This window comes from Bradysia coprophila, unplaced genomic scaffold, assembly GCF_014529535.1.
Source record: "Bradysia coprophila strain Holo2 unplaced genomic scaffold, BU_Bcop_v1 contig_193, whole genome shotgun sequence".
NCBI classification, from domain to species: Eukaryota; Metazoa; Arthropoda; class Insecta; order Diptera; family Sciaridae; genus Bradysia; species Bradysia coprophila.
Genome location: NW_023503456.1, coordinates 243,938 through 260,635, shown reverse-complemented (window position 1 = coordinate 260,635; position 16,698 = coordinate 243,938). Strand labels below are relative to the sequence as shown.

Genomic DNA, 16,698 nt, shown 5'->3' with positions numbered 1-16,698 from the left:
TGCCGCCCTGTGCCTGTTCCACACCAAGGGGTCTAACTCACGAGTCGGTCATCCGATTTCCATAAACTTTTTTTTTGTCGATCGGTATTGTAAATACCTTTTATTTGACGTATCACTTACAAGTTTAACGTTTAAATGTCCGGAGATATCTTCGAAAAACCGTAAAGCACTTATTGGGCCACAGCTCGGGAGGGGTCGATCCAAAATCACTCATCTTCGAACTTAGCCTGTCTTTTGACATTACCAAACGGGAAAAAGAAGAATTTTCAAAATCGGATGCGTTTTACTCAAGTTATCGTGCAGACAGACGGACAGACGGACATTTTTTTTTCGCGGATTTGGCATCTCTAGACAACCACAATAGGTTTCCCCTTACTCAGGGAGTCCAATTCGACGTGTTACAAACGTATGCGTAAACCCATAAGACCCCAGTACTTCGTACGGGTCTAAAAATCGCTTAAAAAAATTCGTTATACGTGCCGGTACCACATCAGTGAACTTATCCGCTGTGAAATAGTGAAATCTCCAAACAGGTCAAGTTCAGGTTCGAAACTGAATTCAATTTAGGTCTGAACATTCCCTTCTACATCACTAAGATGTACAACAAAGAGCAACCTTCTTCTACAAACTACACTTTCTTTGAAATTTCTTTCGACGAACTTCAATAAATTGAGTTTTTGAAAATTTTTGGATCTTTAATTCAGTTATATCGATTTAGCCGCCGACGCCGCCGCCGACGCCGACGACGAATTTTTGACGTAGCCGGCCGCCGATACCCACCGGCGTCAAATTAGCCGCCGATCTCATCGGCTGAGACCGGCGCACAGTTCTATAACTTTCTCTTTCTTCGCATCCTTCCAGCTTTCATTTTACTAAATTCAAAAATTTGACGGAATTGAATTCTAAAATTTGACGAAAATAAAAAGTTTGACGAAATTGGATAATTTGACGAAATTTAAAAATTTAACGATAATTGAAAATTTGACGAAAATCGAAAATTTGACGAAAATAGAAAATTTGTCGAAATTCAAAAATTTAACGCACTTGAAACGCTCATAGCTCCAAGATAAGAAACTTTTTAGGGAAACCATGAAACACGCATCAACTATAATCTAAAACTCTATAACTTTGTATTTTACACGAGGTTTCCATCTGCCGTATTTTCCGAGTTATTGCTGACATAGCTCGCACTTAAAACGATCATAGCTCCCAAATGGTAGATTTTTGTTGAAAACACTGAAACACGTGTCGACTGAAATTTGAAACTCTATAAATTTGTCTTTTAAACGAACTTTCTATCTGCCATATTTTCTGAGTTACATCGTCTGCGTGCATTTTAGTATATTGCGTTGAAACAAGTATGACCTATCGTCCGCCCGGAGGACATAACGATTTAGTCAACGCACTCATTTTCATATTATTTTGACTTAAATTGTGGGTGTGTTTATGTCTCTCTGACGTACCTGCGAACTTATATATATATATTATGAACCTTGCGAATTGTTGTAGAATCACTTTTGAATTGACATTGGATTTGTACGCAATTGTGACTACTTTCCGATGATCCAGGGATGATCATGCAACATTTTGAAAAATATCCACCGTAAATACAATGTATTCGATACACAGTCCAATAAATATTCATGACGAAGGATTCATGACTTTGTGTACGTAATTTTCGGAAAAACCCATTTTAACAAACAACATCAGACATGGTGCAAAAAAAAAATGGGAAAATTTTTATTTTATGAATTGTCTGATATTGATAAGTCGATTTAAAATTGTTGGAATAATCAACGCACTCCAAGCAAATGCGATCGTGGAGGACGCTGCCCAATAGGGTACAATTTTGTATGAAGTTTTCTCCCCACTCTTTTTACAGTGTAAAACTTTGTATGGTCCACGGTCCAGTTTCAGTACCCTATTTAGAGTACCACTTATGCTTGGTGTGCGTTGTAGTAAAAGAACATTCCCAGAAGATTGCTTGACCTTTCACCTCTCTTGTAAACAAGCGGCAATATTTTTATGCTCGAATTAGTATTTAAATCGTTGCGTTTCAGTTTTAGTAATTCAGTAGTTCAGTCTTGGATATTCATTAACTCAGTGCCTTTAAACTATAAAGCAGTGTGCTTTAGTTCAATATACAGTGACTACCTAAGAAGATCATCTTTATTCAGTTCTGATCGAGGTAAAAGAATCTTCGGTTTGTCACTAGACCACACAATTTTCTGTTGGAAATAAAATTTGTGAAAATCGATTATGAAATGTGAAGGGATCATGGAATTTAACTTGATATTTTCAGATCGTTCGGAAGTGACACCGCACATAATGAAGTCAATCGTTTTGCTTGTTTTATGTTTTGCCTGTCTCGCACTGATAAAAACTGAAGCAAAAGCAATAAGTAAGAACTACGTAAAACTCCAGATAATCCTGTAGACGTTAATGAATAACCAAATGGTATAGGTTCATCTTTGATTGCGAATTCTGATGGATTTTGGAATGATATGGAGGACAAAAATAGAGATAAAAGAAGTCCTGCTGCAAGCCAGGCGAAAACAAATCTTGATGCAATAGGTGATGGTACTGCAATTTTTGCAGCGACACAAGGACTGATAACTGTAGCTGTTCCGAACCCAATCACTGCTGCAGCTGCCGGCGGTGCTGGTCTAATTTCTATAATTACCAAAACTATTGCGGCTAGAATTGATTAAACAAAAGCTATAATGAGACATGTTCTTTCAGCTTCAGTCGTCTTAAGTACATAAATATTGCTCGAATTCACAGTAACTATATTTTTAGATATTTGAATAAAGTTAATACTTCTTGGGACGATTGGATTTTTCGTTTAACTTCAATCTCCCAACGCATCTTTTCAATATAGTAACTCATGTAAACACTGTCGATGTAAACTTTTTGTTGAAAATTTTCGCGTACGTCGACGTGTAAAGGCAAAGGAATCGTAGCTTTGCACGGCGACGTACGTATCGAATTTCTGAATAGCGTTTACAAACTTAACATTGTGCGCCGTACGCAAAAGTTTTATCAACAAAGAAATTTGTGAAAGAATATTTTACTACAAGAAATTTGCGTCACATGTGGCAGATGATTCGGTTTTCTTCCGTTGAAATTCTTTCAGTCCATTTTTTAACTATTTTCCTAATAACATGTTCCTCAACATCTGCCACTTGTGACGCAAATTTCTTTTTGTAAAATTTTCTTTCACAAATTTTTTGAGTCAATATTTTGTTGATAAAACTTTTGCGTACGGTGCACAATGCGTCACCCTCAGCGATATCAGTTTAGATTTCGTCAGTTTGAGCTGATCATTTCTGATCGATGCACACAGGTCACGTACGGACCCTTTGTACTACCCAGTCATAATTAAAATCTTGAAGCCCTTTTTAGGACCTCTCCTCCACCTAACCTATACACACAAGGCCTATTTGAGGGAATTGACTTTTATAAAATTGATTATCTTTACTCGCCAGAATTAGAAGCATACGACTTTCCTGTGGGTTTCCGACCTCATCGCTAGCAGTCGTATAATATCCGGCGGATATTGAATTCAATCCAGGTCTACTCGCTTTATAATTTACAAAACAAAAGACTTTCCTGCCTGCTACAGAGCCACGTGTCATTCATTCTCTGCGGCCTGTCATTACTTATCTACTCGTCGCCCTAGGCCGCCCTATAGCCCGAAGGTTTTCGCTCATTGGAATAGTCCCGCTTTGACAACTGACAAGCCACATCCAAGGCAAAAATCTCCGGTCCATGAACCGAGCTGAGAGTTGACTCGGCGGGTAACACAAGACAACGGAGTATCAAAATAGTGGCATAATCACTGAGTAGAACGACAGCTAGACAATGTATCGCCTCAGTCGTACGACTGCTTAATCGATATTCCGAAATCAATACAAATTCGCCCGATGTACCACGTGCAAACATAGTTCAGAGCAAATTGGACCGATTTACCCAAGGTACATATAGTGAAGAGGTAATGCCAAATATAACCGAATCAGATGTGCGGTGGCACGAAAGTTCGATTGAAACTCCATCTCATTCCTTCGTTGAAAGCAAAAAATGGAATAGAAAGTCGGGCCATCTGTATCTCACAACTGAAAATATTTTTGTGAAATACTAGTAAATCGTAGTCAACCATTTTAAAAAAAGATGTCATTGGCATCGAACTTATGTGCTAGACCGCGCGTCTGAATGGCATTACCTCCTCACTATATTTACCTTGGATTTACCTCGGAGCATCGTTGACAGTTAATCACACCACTGCTATTGTATGCATGTGCATCTTCACCACCAGCCAAGACGCAAATATGAAAATTAAACGACAGCGGCTTTGGACTATTGGGGCCAAGGGCTATCTGGGCATATGAACAAACCGCCGCGAAAAAATAGCTCCGACGGAGCCTGGTCCACTTTCAAAAAAATCCCTCAAACTTATTTTTGGGCCATTATTAGCCTACAACCGAAATTTCAGGAGAATTTAGGAGTTGCTGGATCCACTTTTCCATAGGAACTAACTAACTAACGTAGGCAATTTGCATTATCTGAAAATTCGAGTTTTCATACAAACATCAATATTTCGAAGTTCGAAGCTGCAGTAACGTGTCGTTGAAGCTCGTTGAACTCGTATGGATTCCAGATGTCCTAGTTTGAGGGCCAAGGGGGAGAAGTCAAAAAGGTGTTGTAAATATGCTCCGCCGTGCCCAATTTTTTTTATTTGTTTGGTAGTGGACTTGCGTTACACCCGCTTACTAACGTGCGGGTATGATATCAACGCGAGTTTGACATAACAATCTTTTGTTTTCAGGCAACGCACTTCTAGCAAAAGTTGATGACAGCTGCTAAATAGAGTACTATTTTGCAAAATTTGTTCAAACGTTGTCCACTTTCAGTACTCTATACCTATAGAGTACTACTCATGGTTGTAGTGCGTTATTTAAGGCATTTTCGAATTGTTTTGAAATATCAAACTTGCAAAAGCTACGCAATTTGCTCGATTGATTCATTTCAATCATCAAAATTGCTATGTGGAGCTACAGTTACGTTGGCAAAATTGATACGTCAAAAATATGGAGAAAAATGAGAGATAAAAATGAGATGACAATTCGTGACTTTGTTTTTACATAGAAAATTGACGCCATCTACAGTGCAGCCCAACAATAGACTACTGAATTCAACAATTTCGCAACTAAAATTTTTATTATGGAAAACGACAATAACATTTTCATAGAACTCAAACTGGCAATTTATTCAGCGGATTTGTGACTGCATTTGCAACCCCCACAACATTTACAATTGGCTGCTTCACAAGTGCAATTTCCTGGCTCATCCCTCTGCTTATTTTGACAACACGAGCAGTTACACCCTTCACAGCAAGCTTTCTGAGGATTGCAGCATTTTTCAGTGCTACCTTTCTCGGCGCTTTCTCCTCCAGAACAACATCCTGAAAAGACAAGGAACATATGAAGATCGGGCTATTACCAGAAACCGGTAGAACAACTTTTTTGTTGGTTTCCCGTTAACTTTGATAGTCATTTCCCTGACCATTTTTCGTTGACAAATGCGAAAACTTTGTCTAAATCCTAGTTAGTCAAAAAAAAACGTGTGGAAGTGAGTTACGGAAATGGAAGCGAGGTGGACCCTAATAAGTAATGGAACTTGAAAAACTTACCATCTCCTGCCTCAAACTTGCTCCAAATGCAGAAGATAGTCAAAAAAATCTGAAGGAATTGCTTATGTCAAGAACGTATTCTCGAGTGGAACACTCGACTGGAGACCTTCCACTTCCCTCAAAACCAGGTTTCTAAAATCTGATTAAATTCATCAAATTGCTCGTCTGCTCCTATACACTCACAAAGTATTAGATCTCTAAAAGGCGTCTTACTCTTACCATTTCTTCAGACAAAATGATGGAAATCGATCAAATGGTTCATTAACTCTCATGTGTTTCTAAGAAAAAAATGAGTGAAACTTCCCAGACATAAAGCTCCTGTTCCTCTGATATGTCAGATCTCGACCAGCTAGCTAATTTGTCTAAATTTAATAAGAAATTGCCAGTGAAATGACTATCAAAGTTAGCGGGTATTTTAGGACAACTTTTTGGGAATACTCCAAGATCTCATCGATTCCGAAACCACAATTTTCTACCGATTTTAGGTATTGAATCATTTCAGAATCCGGTCGAATCATATATCATAATAATTGGACTATATAGTAGAATTGTTATTTGCCGGACTTTGTCTAGTTAAAAATCAAATTTACCTTTATCAGCCATAATTTAGGTATTCGGAAACAATAAAATTCACAAAAAAAAACTTGTGTTCAGTACAAAGTGTATCGTTGGAGACTGAAGCGAGGTAGGTGTGAACAACAATCTATATCACTGCAACGATACTTTTGTTAGCTTTTCTAATCAGCCAAATATAAGATTATAATTTCAATAGACAGCTCTGGTGCCACTGATAATGCAATCCGAATATTCTTTTCGGTCAACAAGTACAATTTATCTAAGTTATCTAAGATCTTAGAACAACTTCTTTTGGCCTAGGTAGTATTGAAAGGCTCGCACGTGCATAAACGTTTGTGGACTATGACTATAGGGAAATGCTGTTTGGAACAAGGTTCTGAAAGAACAGGCTTAGACACTTTCGAGTTGATCACGAAGGCGGTGAAATCAAAATTTGCGCCAACTAGGTTTAAGAAACTTTATATGACGATTTCAACTTAACAAAGAAAAATTGTTGTCAAGTTGACTTTTCACACAATATGGAAGAAGTGCGCTTAACAAATTTCATTTCAATCGCCTTCTTTCAGAACCTTGGTTTGGAAAGCTCATAGGTAATACAACTTTATTACATTTCAAGTACATTCATAAAATTGTCAATGTCAGCGTCAGCGCTTCATTTTCTTGTGAACCTACTTTACCTTGGCAGCATTGAGGTGTGTTTTGGTAAATGTAATACTTTAGAGCGTAGGGAATGAAGTACTTTGTTCAACACAAACCTAAACATCATTTCGCCATACCTTTTTCGAAAACATAAACAAAGTGATCTCGCAGTGCAGTACTGTGTGTTCCACCCCGCCAAACTACTACATATGGGTATCGCTGTAAAGCTGAGGTCCTCCACATTCATAATAAATAATAATTGAATCAAATAAATGTATTAGTGATATCACAGCCCTCGTCAAAGTTCACCGAGGTTCCATCAATTCTGAAAAGTTTTCCGGAGGTCATATTTTCGGCTGTTTATCATCAAATTTTTTGAAGGTATTATTTGCCTCGGCAGTACTCGACCTCGGCTTTGCAAGGAACCCATACACGCCCGTGTCCTCCCCACCTTACGGAAATGAAATCCGGACTACGAAACCCCATTTTTCGACTTTTGACCACTTACAACCAGCCTGGTATGGAAAATCAAAAATATCGTAGACTGGCTTTGGGGCCTGGGCACCAAGGCCTAATTAGGTATAAATAAAAAAGTCCCGCAAAAAATAGCGCCGATTTCGGTCAGTCGAAATTCAAAAGAATCGCTGGGACTATTTTTACCAGAGACTATTTTTGGGAAAACATTTTCCCGTGTCTTGACTTTTTCCACATTTTCCTATATTTCTCATATTTTTTTGACGATCTACATAAACCGCACAACAATATACTGTTTCTATTTAAAATACTGAAAATCCAGCTGTGTGTCCTGTCCTCCCTTATAAAGCCTTGAGTATTCCAGCAACGCAAAAATTCTTTTGAATTCACTTGTGCTCCAATGAACTTGCACTGAACCCGATTTTTTTGCTTATTTCTATCTATCTACTATGACACCTAGCCACCTACCAACAGATTAATAGGATCCTCTTACGATTACAATCCAATATAAGCAACTGCTTATATAGGTTGGATTACATACATGTCAACTGAGATACTATATCAGTAATGCTGATAAATTACGAGAGACCATTTCTAAATATAAACATTGGGTTAGTAGGTGTTTACGTCAGAAATAATGTCACAAACTTTTGTGGAACTTCTGTCAATGAAACTAAACTCCAATGAACGTCAACACAAGGTATGGTCGAATGTCAAACTTTGTATGGAGCGGAGGACATAGCGATTTCTGATTTCATATAAACAAACTCACCTCTCATGAGAGGTGAGTTTGTTTATATGAAATCGCCATGTCCTCCGGTTTGTATGAACAGATCATACCTGGTTTGTACATTCATTGCTAAACTCTAGGTATGATCTAATGTAAAAATTTGTATGTCAAGGCTGTAAACTTTGGGGAGGTCACGCAGATCGCCATTTTATTAGATACGCGGGAACACACTACATCTGACGATTTTACATACAAACAAAATTCACCACATCATCACGGCGATGACAATCATCATCACAGTAGGTGAATTTTTGTATGAAATCCGCCATGTTATCATCAAGTGTGGTGTGTAACCCGCGTATCTGTATCTGCGTTACCTCCCCAAAGTTTACAGCCTTGGAGGAAATAGCGATTTCATATAAACAAACTCACCTTTCAATGAAAAGCATTGAGAGGTGAGTTTCTTTATATGAAATCGATATTTCCTCCGGCCAGTATGGACAGACCATACCTGGTTTGTGTATTCATTGACTTCTGTTAACCAAAATTCAGTCAGATCCTCGGTCAGATCTATCAAGGCTGTCTACTTTGGGCAGGTGACGCAGATGCAGATACGTGGGCTACACACCACGTTTCATACAAAAAATTCACCACGCCACACAAATTCAATTTTGGTGAATTTGTTTGTATGGAAAAGGTGTGTTCCCGCGTATATAATAAAATAAAACGTTTCTATGCAGTCGCGTAGTTTCACCTACAGCAACAGCACCTACAGTCAGAAATGATAAGTTGGTAAACCTGTGGCGATATAGATGGAACATGTGAATGACAGTTGGCTCCTATGGGAGAGAATGTAAGAGAATAACCTTTCTAACGACACCCCACAAAACCCTGGACGTTGCGTGTAGGAGAAAACTCTGTAAGAAAAGTGCATCTTTTAGGTCACTGACCGCACAAGCATCGAGGAATTAAAAAAAAAAAATTTGGCGTCTTCTAAGGATCAATAACTATCGAGATAACTATCTAGGCACATTTAAAAAAAAATCCGCTGGAAGATGCGTACGATTTCGGTAGGTCGTTTTTCAAAAGAATACTGTTAAGGTGGCGCTGTCATTAATTGGACTTGTATGGTTTCCTTTGATCGACAGCGAGTCTCATTCAACAGATGACAACAGCTCCGATTCCAGTTCAAGTACAATACGATAAATCGGTTCAATAACATTCCAACCCTATCCGTCCATGAGTGTTTCCATTCCGTAATTTGTTTTACCACTGCAGGAGCTATGGCCCCAATCAAATGACTGTGCGCTGAATTCGAAATGTCGCTCAATTTACAAAAATATTCCAAATATTAACACCTTGATGGGATCTTTGCTGTTCGCAATCCAATCACAGATTGTTGACCACAATTTTTTTGAACTAAAATCAACGCGAACGCACAACAATGCCTTGCTGCTAACTTCATCCGCATCGTCTTATCAGAGAAGTCAGAGAAGAGTGCGTAAACGTCAAAGACGTGTTTTTGTATGGGAGGTGGCAAAATTACCAAATGTCAAAGCAAATATTATCGCGAGAAAAATTAGTTTTTTCTTTTGTTTCTTAATTTTTGTTGGCCAATCAGTCCCTCAATGCCGATTCGATGATAGTTTGAATATAGTTTTGCATAATATTTTCGTGTCAAGCGAAATATACGAACGGCAACTGGAAATTCTGAGAAAAACGGAACAACAAAAAATCTTGTCGTGTTCCACAGTGAAGTGCATCGTATTATGAATCCAAAAGTACGATGGCAGAGTCTTTGTTGGACTCTAGGATGTGTTTTTATTGCATCGGAATGGTTTTTGGTGCGGGGTGATTCAGTGCCTACCCATAATATGTCAAATAAAGAACGAAATGAATTAAAGTGAGTTTGAGCACCAGCTCCAAAACGAAATTGTCCATTCAGTCGACCCTGAATGGAGTGTGTGGTGAAAGGGTACACGAAAAATTCTAATAAAAATTCTTTTTTTTTCTTGCCCATTTACAGGGAAGAGGCCCGAGAGATGTTTTATCATGCATACAACGCGTACATGGATAATGCATATCCAGCCGATGAACTAATGCCCCTGTCTTGCAAAGGGAGGATAAGGGGAGTAAGTCCGTCTCGTGGTGATTTAGACGACGTTTTAGGAAAGTGAGTCAAGACTTTACCATTTTTCTGTTCATAATTTCAATAAATTAATTCAAAGGAACGAGTTGACGAGAGACAAAAAAAATTGTTCAGATGACGTATCGCATGTGTGTTTCAAAATGTATTGTCAGTTTCGTTACGTGGTGATAATGAATTGGTGAATTGGCTTGTTATCGGGCATTTCGTTTAGCGTATAACGTTTTATGCATTGCACGTATTAAACAAAAAAAAGAAGAACAACAAAACCTTGAACGACAACAGTTTTATTTGTTCGAAAATTTATTTGGCTGGTTGCTTCACATCGCCGATTTATGTTTCGTTTCGCGGTCATTGGAAATTTCCAAACATTTTCGATGAATTATGCTCTTGTCTGTCGTCGATTTATTTCATGTTGAGCCACTGCGGTCAGTAATAGTTACGACATCAATTCGACAAAATTTTTATTGGTAATTCCATTGTTCGTGTCTTAAAATACAATTCCAACTAAATTGACGAAACCAGATTTCGCTCTAATATAAAAGTCGCAGAAATATTCTTCTGCGTAACAGTAAACCACAATCAACAGTCTCAACCGGACTTACGAAATATGTTTTATCATTCTTGTTTCCATTACGTAGAGGTATTATTCGTTGATGTCATCGACCGGTTTTAAAGTTCGATTTATGTTCTCATAGTGGCCACTGCAAATGAGCGGTTCAGATTTTAATGCGTCACTGACTGCATTTCATACAATGAACCGACTAGCATACAAAGCATTTTGAAAGTATGAGAATATCGTAAATTCAAAATCTTATTTTACCGGTTCGGAATAAAATCAAAACGGTTGGAATAAAATTCTCTCAAAATACAAATGGTTTACCATCTCAACAACGGTAATGCACCTACAAAGCATAAAAGAGACTTACTCTCTCAAAATCTTGTATCTCTTTTGCACTAAGTTCTTTGAGCGTTGAAGGTTAGTGAAGGTGTGAGGAGATACAAGTCAGGTGATAATCCGTCATGTTTGAAACGCTCCGATAAAAATTTCAAATTTCGTTGCTGGGATGCGGGTTCTTAAATTGGAGAAAGTCCTTAGTAAGGGGAAAGCCCTTAAGGGTGCAATATCTGGCCATCGAGAAAACTTTCGTTACGAAACTGCCAGTCGATATCGCTCCACAGGTTTTTTTTTGTCAGAGTTGACTGTCAGACGATTAGAATATGAAAAATCGAAAAAAATGCTACTCCGCCATACAAGTTGGTTCGAAAAACACTCCTGATGCAAATATTGAGCGGGAATCGTAGGATACAGTGTTTAAGTAGAGCCAGACGGAACACCAACTCAGGGTCCGCTGTCAAAAAAATCCCCGAGCTGTCCCCGGTACAGGACAATAGGTTGTCGTTTCGCCATCTCCCTTAAACACCGTACACGGAAAAAACACAAAATGTCGATGTACGTTTGAGTCGATCACGTTTTACGTGTGGGTCGCAAATGCTACGTCTCGTACGTAGTATGTACATCGAAGTCGTAAAATTCTACGTCTACATCGTACAATAAACGACTGAGTGAACCATTGGTTTTGTCCTCACTCAACTACAATGTGCAAAACCAATGGTTCACTCAGTCGTTTATTGTACGATTTAGACGTAAAATTTCACGACTTCGATGTGACATACTACGTAGGAGATGTAGTATTTGCGACTCACACGTAAATCGTGATCGAATCAGACGTACATTGACATTTTCCGTTTTTTTCGTGTACAATTACGTCTAGCAGTTCCGTTTGTTTCATTTGCTCTTTTTCATTGTAAACAAAGCTCACCGAGAGCTGACCTATTGCTTCGAACAATTCGACAATACGACACTAACATTTCCGTTAAAATGCAATTTTCCATTTCAGTTTTTCAATGACGCTGGTAGACAGCTTAGACACGCTAGTTCTGCTAAATGACTTCGAAGAATTTGAGCATGCCGTCAAATTGGTTATCGAAAATGTTCGATTCGACAGCGACATCGTTGTCTCGGTGTTCGAAACGAACATTCGAATGATTGGGTAAGCGGGTTGGTGTTTCTTTTGGGTCGTACAGTGACGATGCAATCGCAATTTCCATTTCAGTGGACTACTTTCTGCACACATTTTAGCAGAATATATTCAAAAAGAGGCCGATTATATGCCGTGGTACCGAGGCGAGCTGTTGGAAATGGCCAAAGATTTGGGATATCGTTTACTTCCAGCATTTAATACGTCGACGGGTATCCCACATGCTAGGGTGAGTTGATCGTTTTGCGTCGATCAATCCACTGACATTTTGATGTAACGGTAAAATTTAGGTAAATCTCCGCCATGGAATGAAAGTGGAGGAGCTGCGACAGTCGCGAGAAACGTGTACGGCATGTGCAGGAACCATATTGCTAGAGTTCGCGGCTTTGTCACGACTGAGTGGCGAGCCCATTTTTGAGCGTAAAGCACACGCGAGTATGGACGCCCTTTGGGTACGATTTTCGCATTTACTTTCCAGCGACCCAAATGACGGATCTCAATTTTGCCATTCCATTCCCACAGAAACTGCGCAACCGAGGATCCGATTTGATGGGAACCGTTCTGAATGTACACAACGGCGATTGGGTGCGACGAGACTCGGGTGTTGGCGCTGGCATCGATTCGTATTACGAATATTGCCTGAAGTCGTACGTGTTGCTGGGCGACGGCAAATACTTGGCGAGATTCAATCGCCATTATTCGGCTGTTATGAAGTACATCAGTCAGGGACCAATGTTGCTAGACGTTCACATGCATCGGCCGCATGCGAAATCTAGAAATTTCATGGATGCCTTGCTGGGTATGTGAACCGAGTCGTCATCAAGGGTCGAAACGGTCTAATTAGAACAATGTTTCTTGCAGCATTCTGGCCGGGTCTTCAAGTCCTTTCTGGCGATTTGAAGCCAGCTGTTCAAACGCACGAAATGTTGTACCAGGTCATGCAGATGCACACATTCATACCGGAAGCGTTTACATTCGATTTTCAGGTAAATGACTATGAACAGGCGATGCCATGGGACAATTTTACCAATTTTTTGAATTTTCCGTTGTAGATTCATTGGGGACAGCACCCACTTCGTCCAGAATTCATTGAGTCCACATATTTCCTGTACAAAGCTACTGGCGATCATTATTACCTACAAGTGGCGAAAAAAGCCCTGCAAACACTGCAGGTAAGATGATGGCGATTATTCTTCCGATCTTTTTTAGATTTTTTAGATTGTTGCCGTGTGATTACTGATCACTCCTGGGATCACTACAGTGATCACTACTGGTATCACTCCAGCGATCACTTCAGTTATCACTCCAGTTATCACTTCAGTGATCACTCCGGTGATCACTCCTGGGATCGCTTCAGTGATCACCTCCTGGGATCACTCCAGTGATCACTCCTGATATCAATCCTGCGATCTTTCTATGGCATGGGTCACCAAATATTGTTTGTATTGGCCTGGCCCTACAAATCGAAAACGTCGTCTGACTCACGACCGCTCATCGAATGTATAAAAAAAACCTTTTTTTTTGTTCAGAAACATGCACGAGTTGACTGCGGTTTTGCAGCCGTGAATGACGTTCGAACGGGAAAGCACGAAGACCGAATGGACTCGTTCGTATTGTCGGAGACCATAAAATATCTGTTCCTGATATTCGCCGATCCGTCCGAACTGATATTGGATTTGGACAGTTTCATCTTCACCACCGAGGCACACTTACTTCCACTGTCGTTGGGTCAATTGACCAATGCAACAAGCGGTTAGTTGAGATCCGTTACATCTATGTGTGTACGAACTAGACTGTGCATCTGACCAGTGTATTGATTTCCATTTACAGAAGTCATCGATCAGGATGATCACGTTGCTATGGATTACATGCGTTCGTGTCCAAGTCCGAACAAATTATTTCCTGAAACCGTTAGACGCCCGCTACGTGATCTCGTCACAGGAGTATGTCCGCGCATATCGAATTCGAAGCGCCTTCGAGCTCTTGACTTTCAAGTAATGCAATTACGGTGAACAGATTGAACTGGGACGGACGGCAATGAACTTTTTTTTGTGTCTCGTTTCAGTCAAGTAATGCAGATCATCTACGAACGGTTTATGATATGGGTATCTCAATGGTATCACTAGGCGACGGTAAGGTGCAGTTAATGCACAGCTTTTACAATGTAAGTTCGGAATCCAATGCCACATGGCTGTCAACCCCGTGCCGAGTAAATTTATTTTGTTTCACCTCATTGCAGGCTAAGTCACCGGAGGATGCCGAGAAGGGATTGCTATTCATGCAAGAAATGCTGGAATTATCGAAATCCCAGACTGTTAGCCAATTGACTGAACTTCAGGTAAACTTGTCTTAATAATTCGATCGGTTCAAAATTGAAATCTCGTCTCGCCTTTCAGGCTGTGTTCTTCTCGACGGGTAGCGATGAAAGCATCGAAGTGATAATGGCTGGACCTAGTCATTTCAGTCCCGAATTGACGGGCGAAAATTCCATTCGACAAAAAGTCGTCTACGCAAATCCGATAAAATTGTGTTCAGGTATGCGACCCGTACAGTATTTAATGCGCACGTTAACTAACAGAACCGAATTTCCTCTTCCACACGAAACCTCTTTCAGAGCTTCAGAACGAGGTTAACGGCCGCATTGTCATTGTGGAACGTGGCGAATGTACATTCGTGGATAAGGCGCGTAAGGCACAAGCGGCTAAAGCTGTTGCGGTCATTGTTATCGATAATGTTGTAGGCTCGACGAGCCAAGATTCGCCTATGTTCGCCATGTCTGGCGATGGCGTTAGCGATGTAACCATTCCAGTTGTATTCGTTTTTACAAAAGACGCCGAACCACTTCATGCTGCCATCAAAAATAACACCGATTTGGAGGTGAGTACAAGAGGGGAAAAGACAGAAACACACAGACCCTGATGGAAATGTGAGCCGCTCTTAAAGGGATGCGTTACATCGTACAGCATGTCTGTTCGAAGCATTTAATACCAGCTAGTTGCGCCAGCCTTCTAATGAAGTACCTTTCAAACTGAATATAGTCATCGATTGGTCGCTGGTTTGTTCACTCCATTTGACTTTAACGAGTCTCCACTAACTTCCCTTGCAACCATGGAACCAATCTTTTATACCATTGCTATCAGAATTGCGACCACGAATGATTGTAATCCAAATCAGTTCTCCATCATACTAGCCGTAGGTGCCGTGGATTCCGCAGCACCAAATGGTGCGGTCGAAAATAAAAAAAATTCTGAAACATTGTTCGGGGTTCAAACCTTCAGAAAATCGTAGTTTCTCAACTTTAACGAATCTCCACCAACTTCCATTCCATCCACCGAACCAATCTTTTGTACCACGACTGATTGTAATCTGAATCAGTTCTACACTATACTCTCTCTGTAGCCATAGGTGCCTTGGATTCCGCTGCACCAAATGGTGTGGTTGAAAATCAAAAAATTTTGTCCGAGCTGATTAATAAAATAATTTTTCGAAAAATATGGAAAGTGCATCCACATCCCCTCTACCGTGACCTGCTACGTTAAAAACTGCAACATGAATTTCTCTTTTCGTTTCAGGTGAACATAATGCAAATGGTTGAGCTGAAAAAGCGTATCGAGAAAATGCGAATACAAAAAGTGTATGAAAATTGAAAACGTTTCCGTGCATACAAAAGCGTCCCATCCTAACCAAAACAAAAACCGGAAAAGATTTAAAAAAAAACAATTTTTGTGAGAGTCAAAATTTAAGTGAGAGAAAAAGAAGAGTTAACGGAAAGGCAGAAAAAAGAATCGTCTAACGAAAGGAGTGTGTCGTCTTGATGTGGTGGTTGTGTGTATATATAAATGAGACAAAACAAAAAAAGCAAAAGTAAAACAAAGTGGCATTGATTGATTGATTAGACCGAATTGATTTTAAGGAAAAAAAAAGAAAATATTTTTTATCTTCCGAAGAAAGAGAGGACAAAAAAGTGATATTGTGACCTTGTTTTATAAGGAGAGACGAAATTCATTTAGTTCACCCTTGATTTGCTTCATTTTTTTCTTCATTTTTTTTTATTTAAATTTTAAGTCGTGAATGTGTGATGATGAGCATCTAAAAGTGGCTGTGGTTCTCTCGAGTTCCTTTTTTTAATTTTCATTTCGCGTCAATTCAACATGTGCACCGTTAGGTCCGTTTCTAATCTTCGAAATTTTTTGATTTTTCTTTTTCTTTTTTGAAATGCTGACTGTCTGACTGAAGTTAACTGTGATCATGGGTTACATCACTTGGAAAAAATAAATAAAAACAAATTGGAAATAAAATCAGCATTTTACTGGCCTCACAGGATGGTGAAATTGTCATTTTCGATTGGGCACTGCCGATCATTCAGTCTTTAAATGCTAGTTCAGTCGATTGTTCAAATTAA

General features: G+C 39.5%; 1 protein-coding gene and 2 long non-coding RNA genes across 3 annotated transcripts; 2 read left to right on the top strand and 1 right to left on the bottom strand.

Annotated features, from left to right (window-relative positions):
- Positions 1 to 2,089: 2,089 nt before the first annotated feature.
- On the top strand, positions 2,090 to 2,823 carry LOC119075185. Its single transcript, XR_005087328.1, has 3 exons — positions 2,090 to 2,188; positions 2,303 to 2,401; positions 2,464 to 2,823. It is a non-coding gene; the product is annotated as an uncharacterized LOC119075185 (long non-coding RNA).
- A 2,411-nt stretch (positions 2,824 to 5,234) lies between these two features.
- On the bottom strand, positions 5,235 to 6,460 carry LOC119075183. The gene is made up of 2 exons (XR_005087326.1): positions 6,280 to 6,460; positions 5,235 to 5,461 (listed from the first exon to the last, which is right to left on the bottom strand). It is a non-coding gene; the product is annotated as an uncharacterized LOC119075183 (long non-coding RNA).
- Positions 6,461 to 9,600: 3,140 nt separating this feature from the next.
- On the top strand, positions 9,601 to 16,297 carry LOC119075182 (ER degradation-enhancing alpha-mannosidase-like protein 3). Its single transcript, XM_037181575.1, has 15 exons — positions 9,601 to 10,011; positions 10,135 to 10,281; positions 12,156 to 12,308; positions 12,372 to 12,525; positions 12,587 to 12,748; positions 12,819 to 13,095; positions 13,158 to 13,282; positions 13,349 to 13,468; positions 13,826 to 14,048; positions 14,127 to 14,290; positions 14,362 to 14,460; positions 14,536 to 14,634; positions 14,693 to 14,831; positions 14,911 to 15,173; positions 15,869 to 16,297. The coding sequence occupies exons 1-15, from the start codon at positions 9,878 to 9,880 to the stop codon at positions 15,941 to 15,943; spliced, it is 2,334 nt and encodes a 777-aa protein (XP_037037470.1). The 5' UTR covers positions 9,601 to 9,877; the 3' UTR covers positions 15,944 to 16,297.
- Positions 16,298 to 16,698: the final 401 nt, after the last annotated feature.

Bases quoted from the DNA above. Each gene is read 5' to 3' on its own strand.
- LOC119075182 (XM_037181575.1), top strand. From the start codon at position 9,878: ATGAATCCAAAAGTACGATGGCAGAGTCTTTGTTGGACTCTAGGATGT. The intron at 12,526-12,586 runs GTGAGTTGATCG...GGTAAAATTTAG, and splicing joins CGGGTATCCCACATGCTAGG to GTAAATCTCCGCCATGGAAT. The intron at 13,096-13,157 runs GTATGTGAACCG...TGTTTCTTGCAG, and splicing joins TTTCATGGATGCCTTGCTGG to CATTCTGGCCGGGTCTTCAA.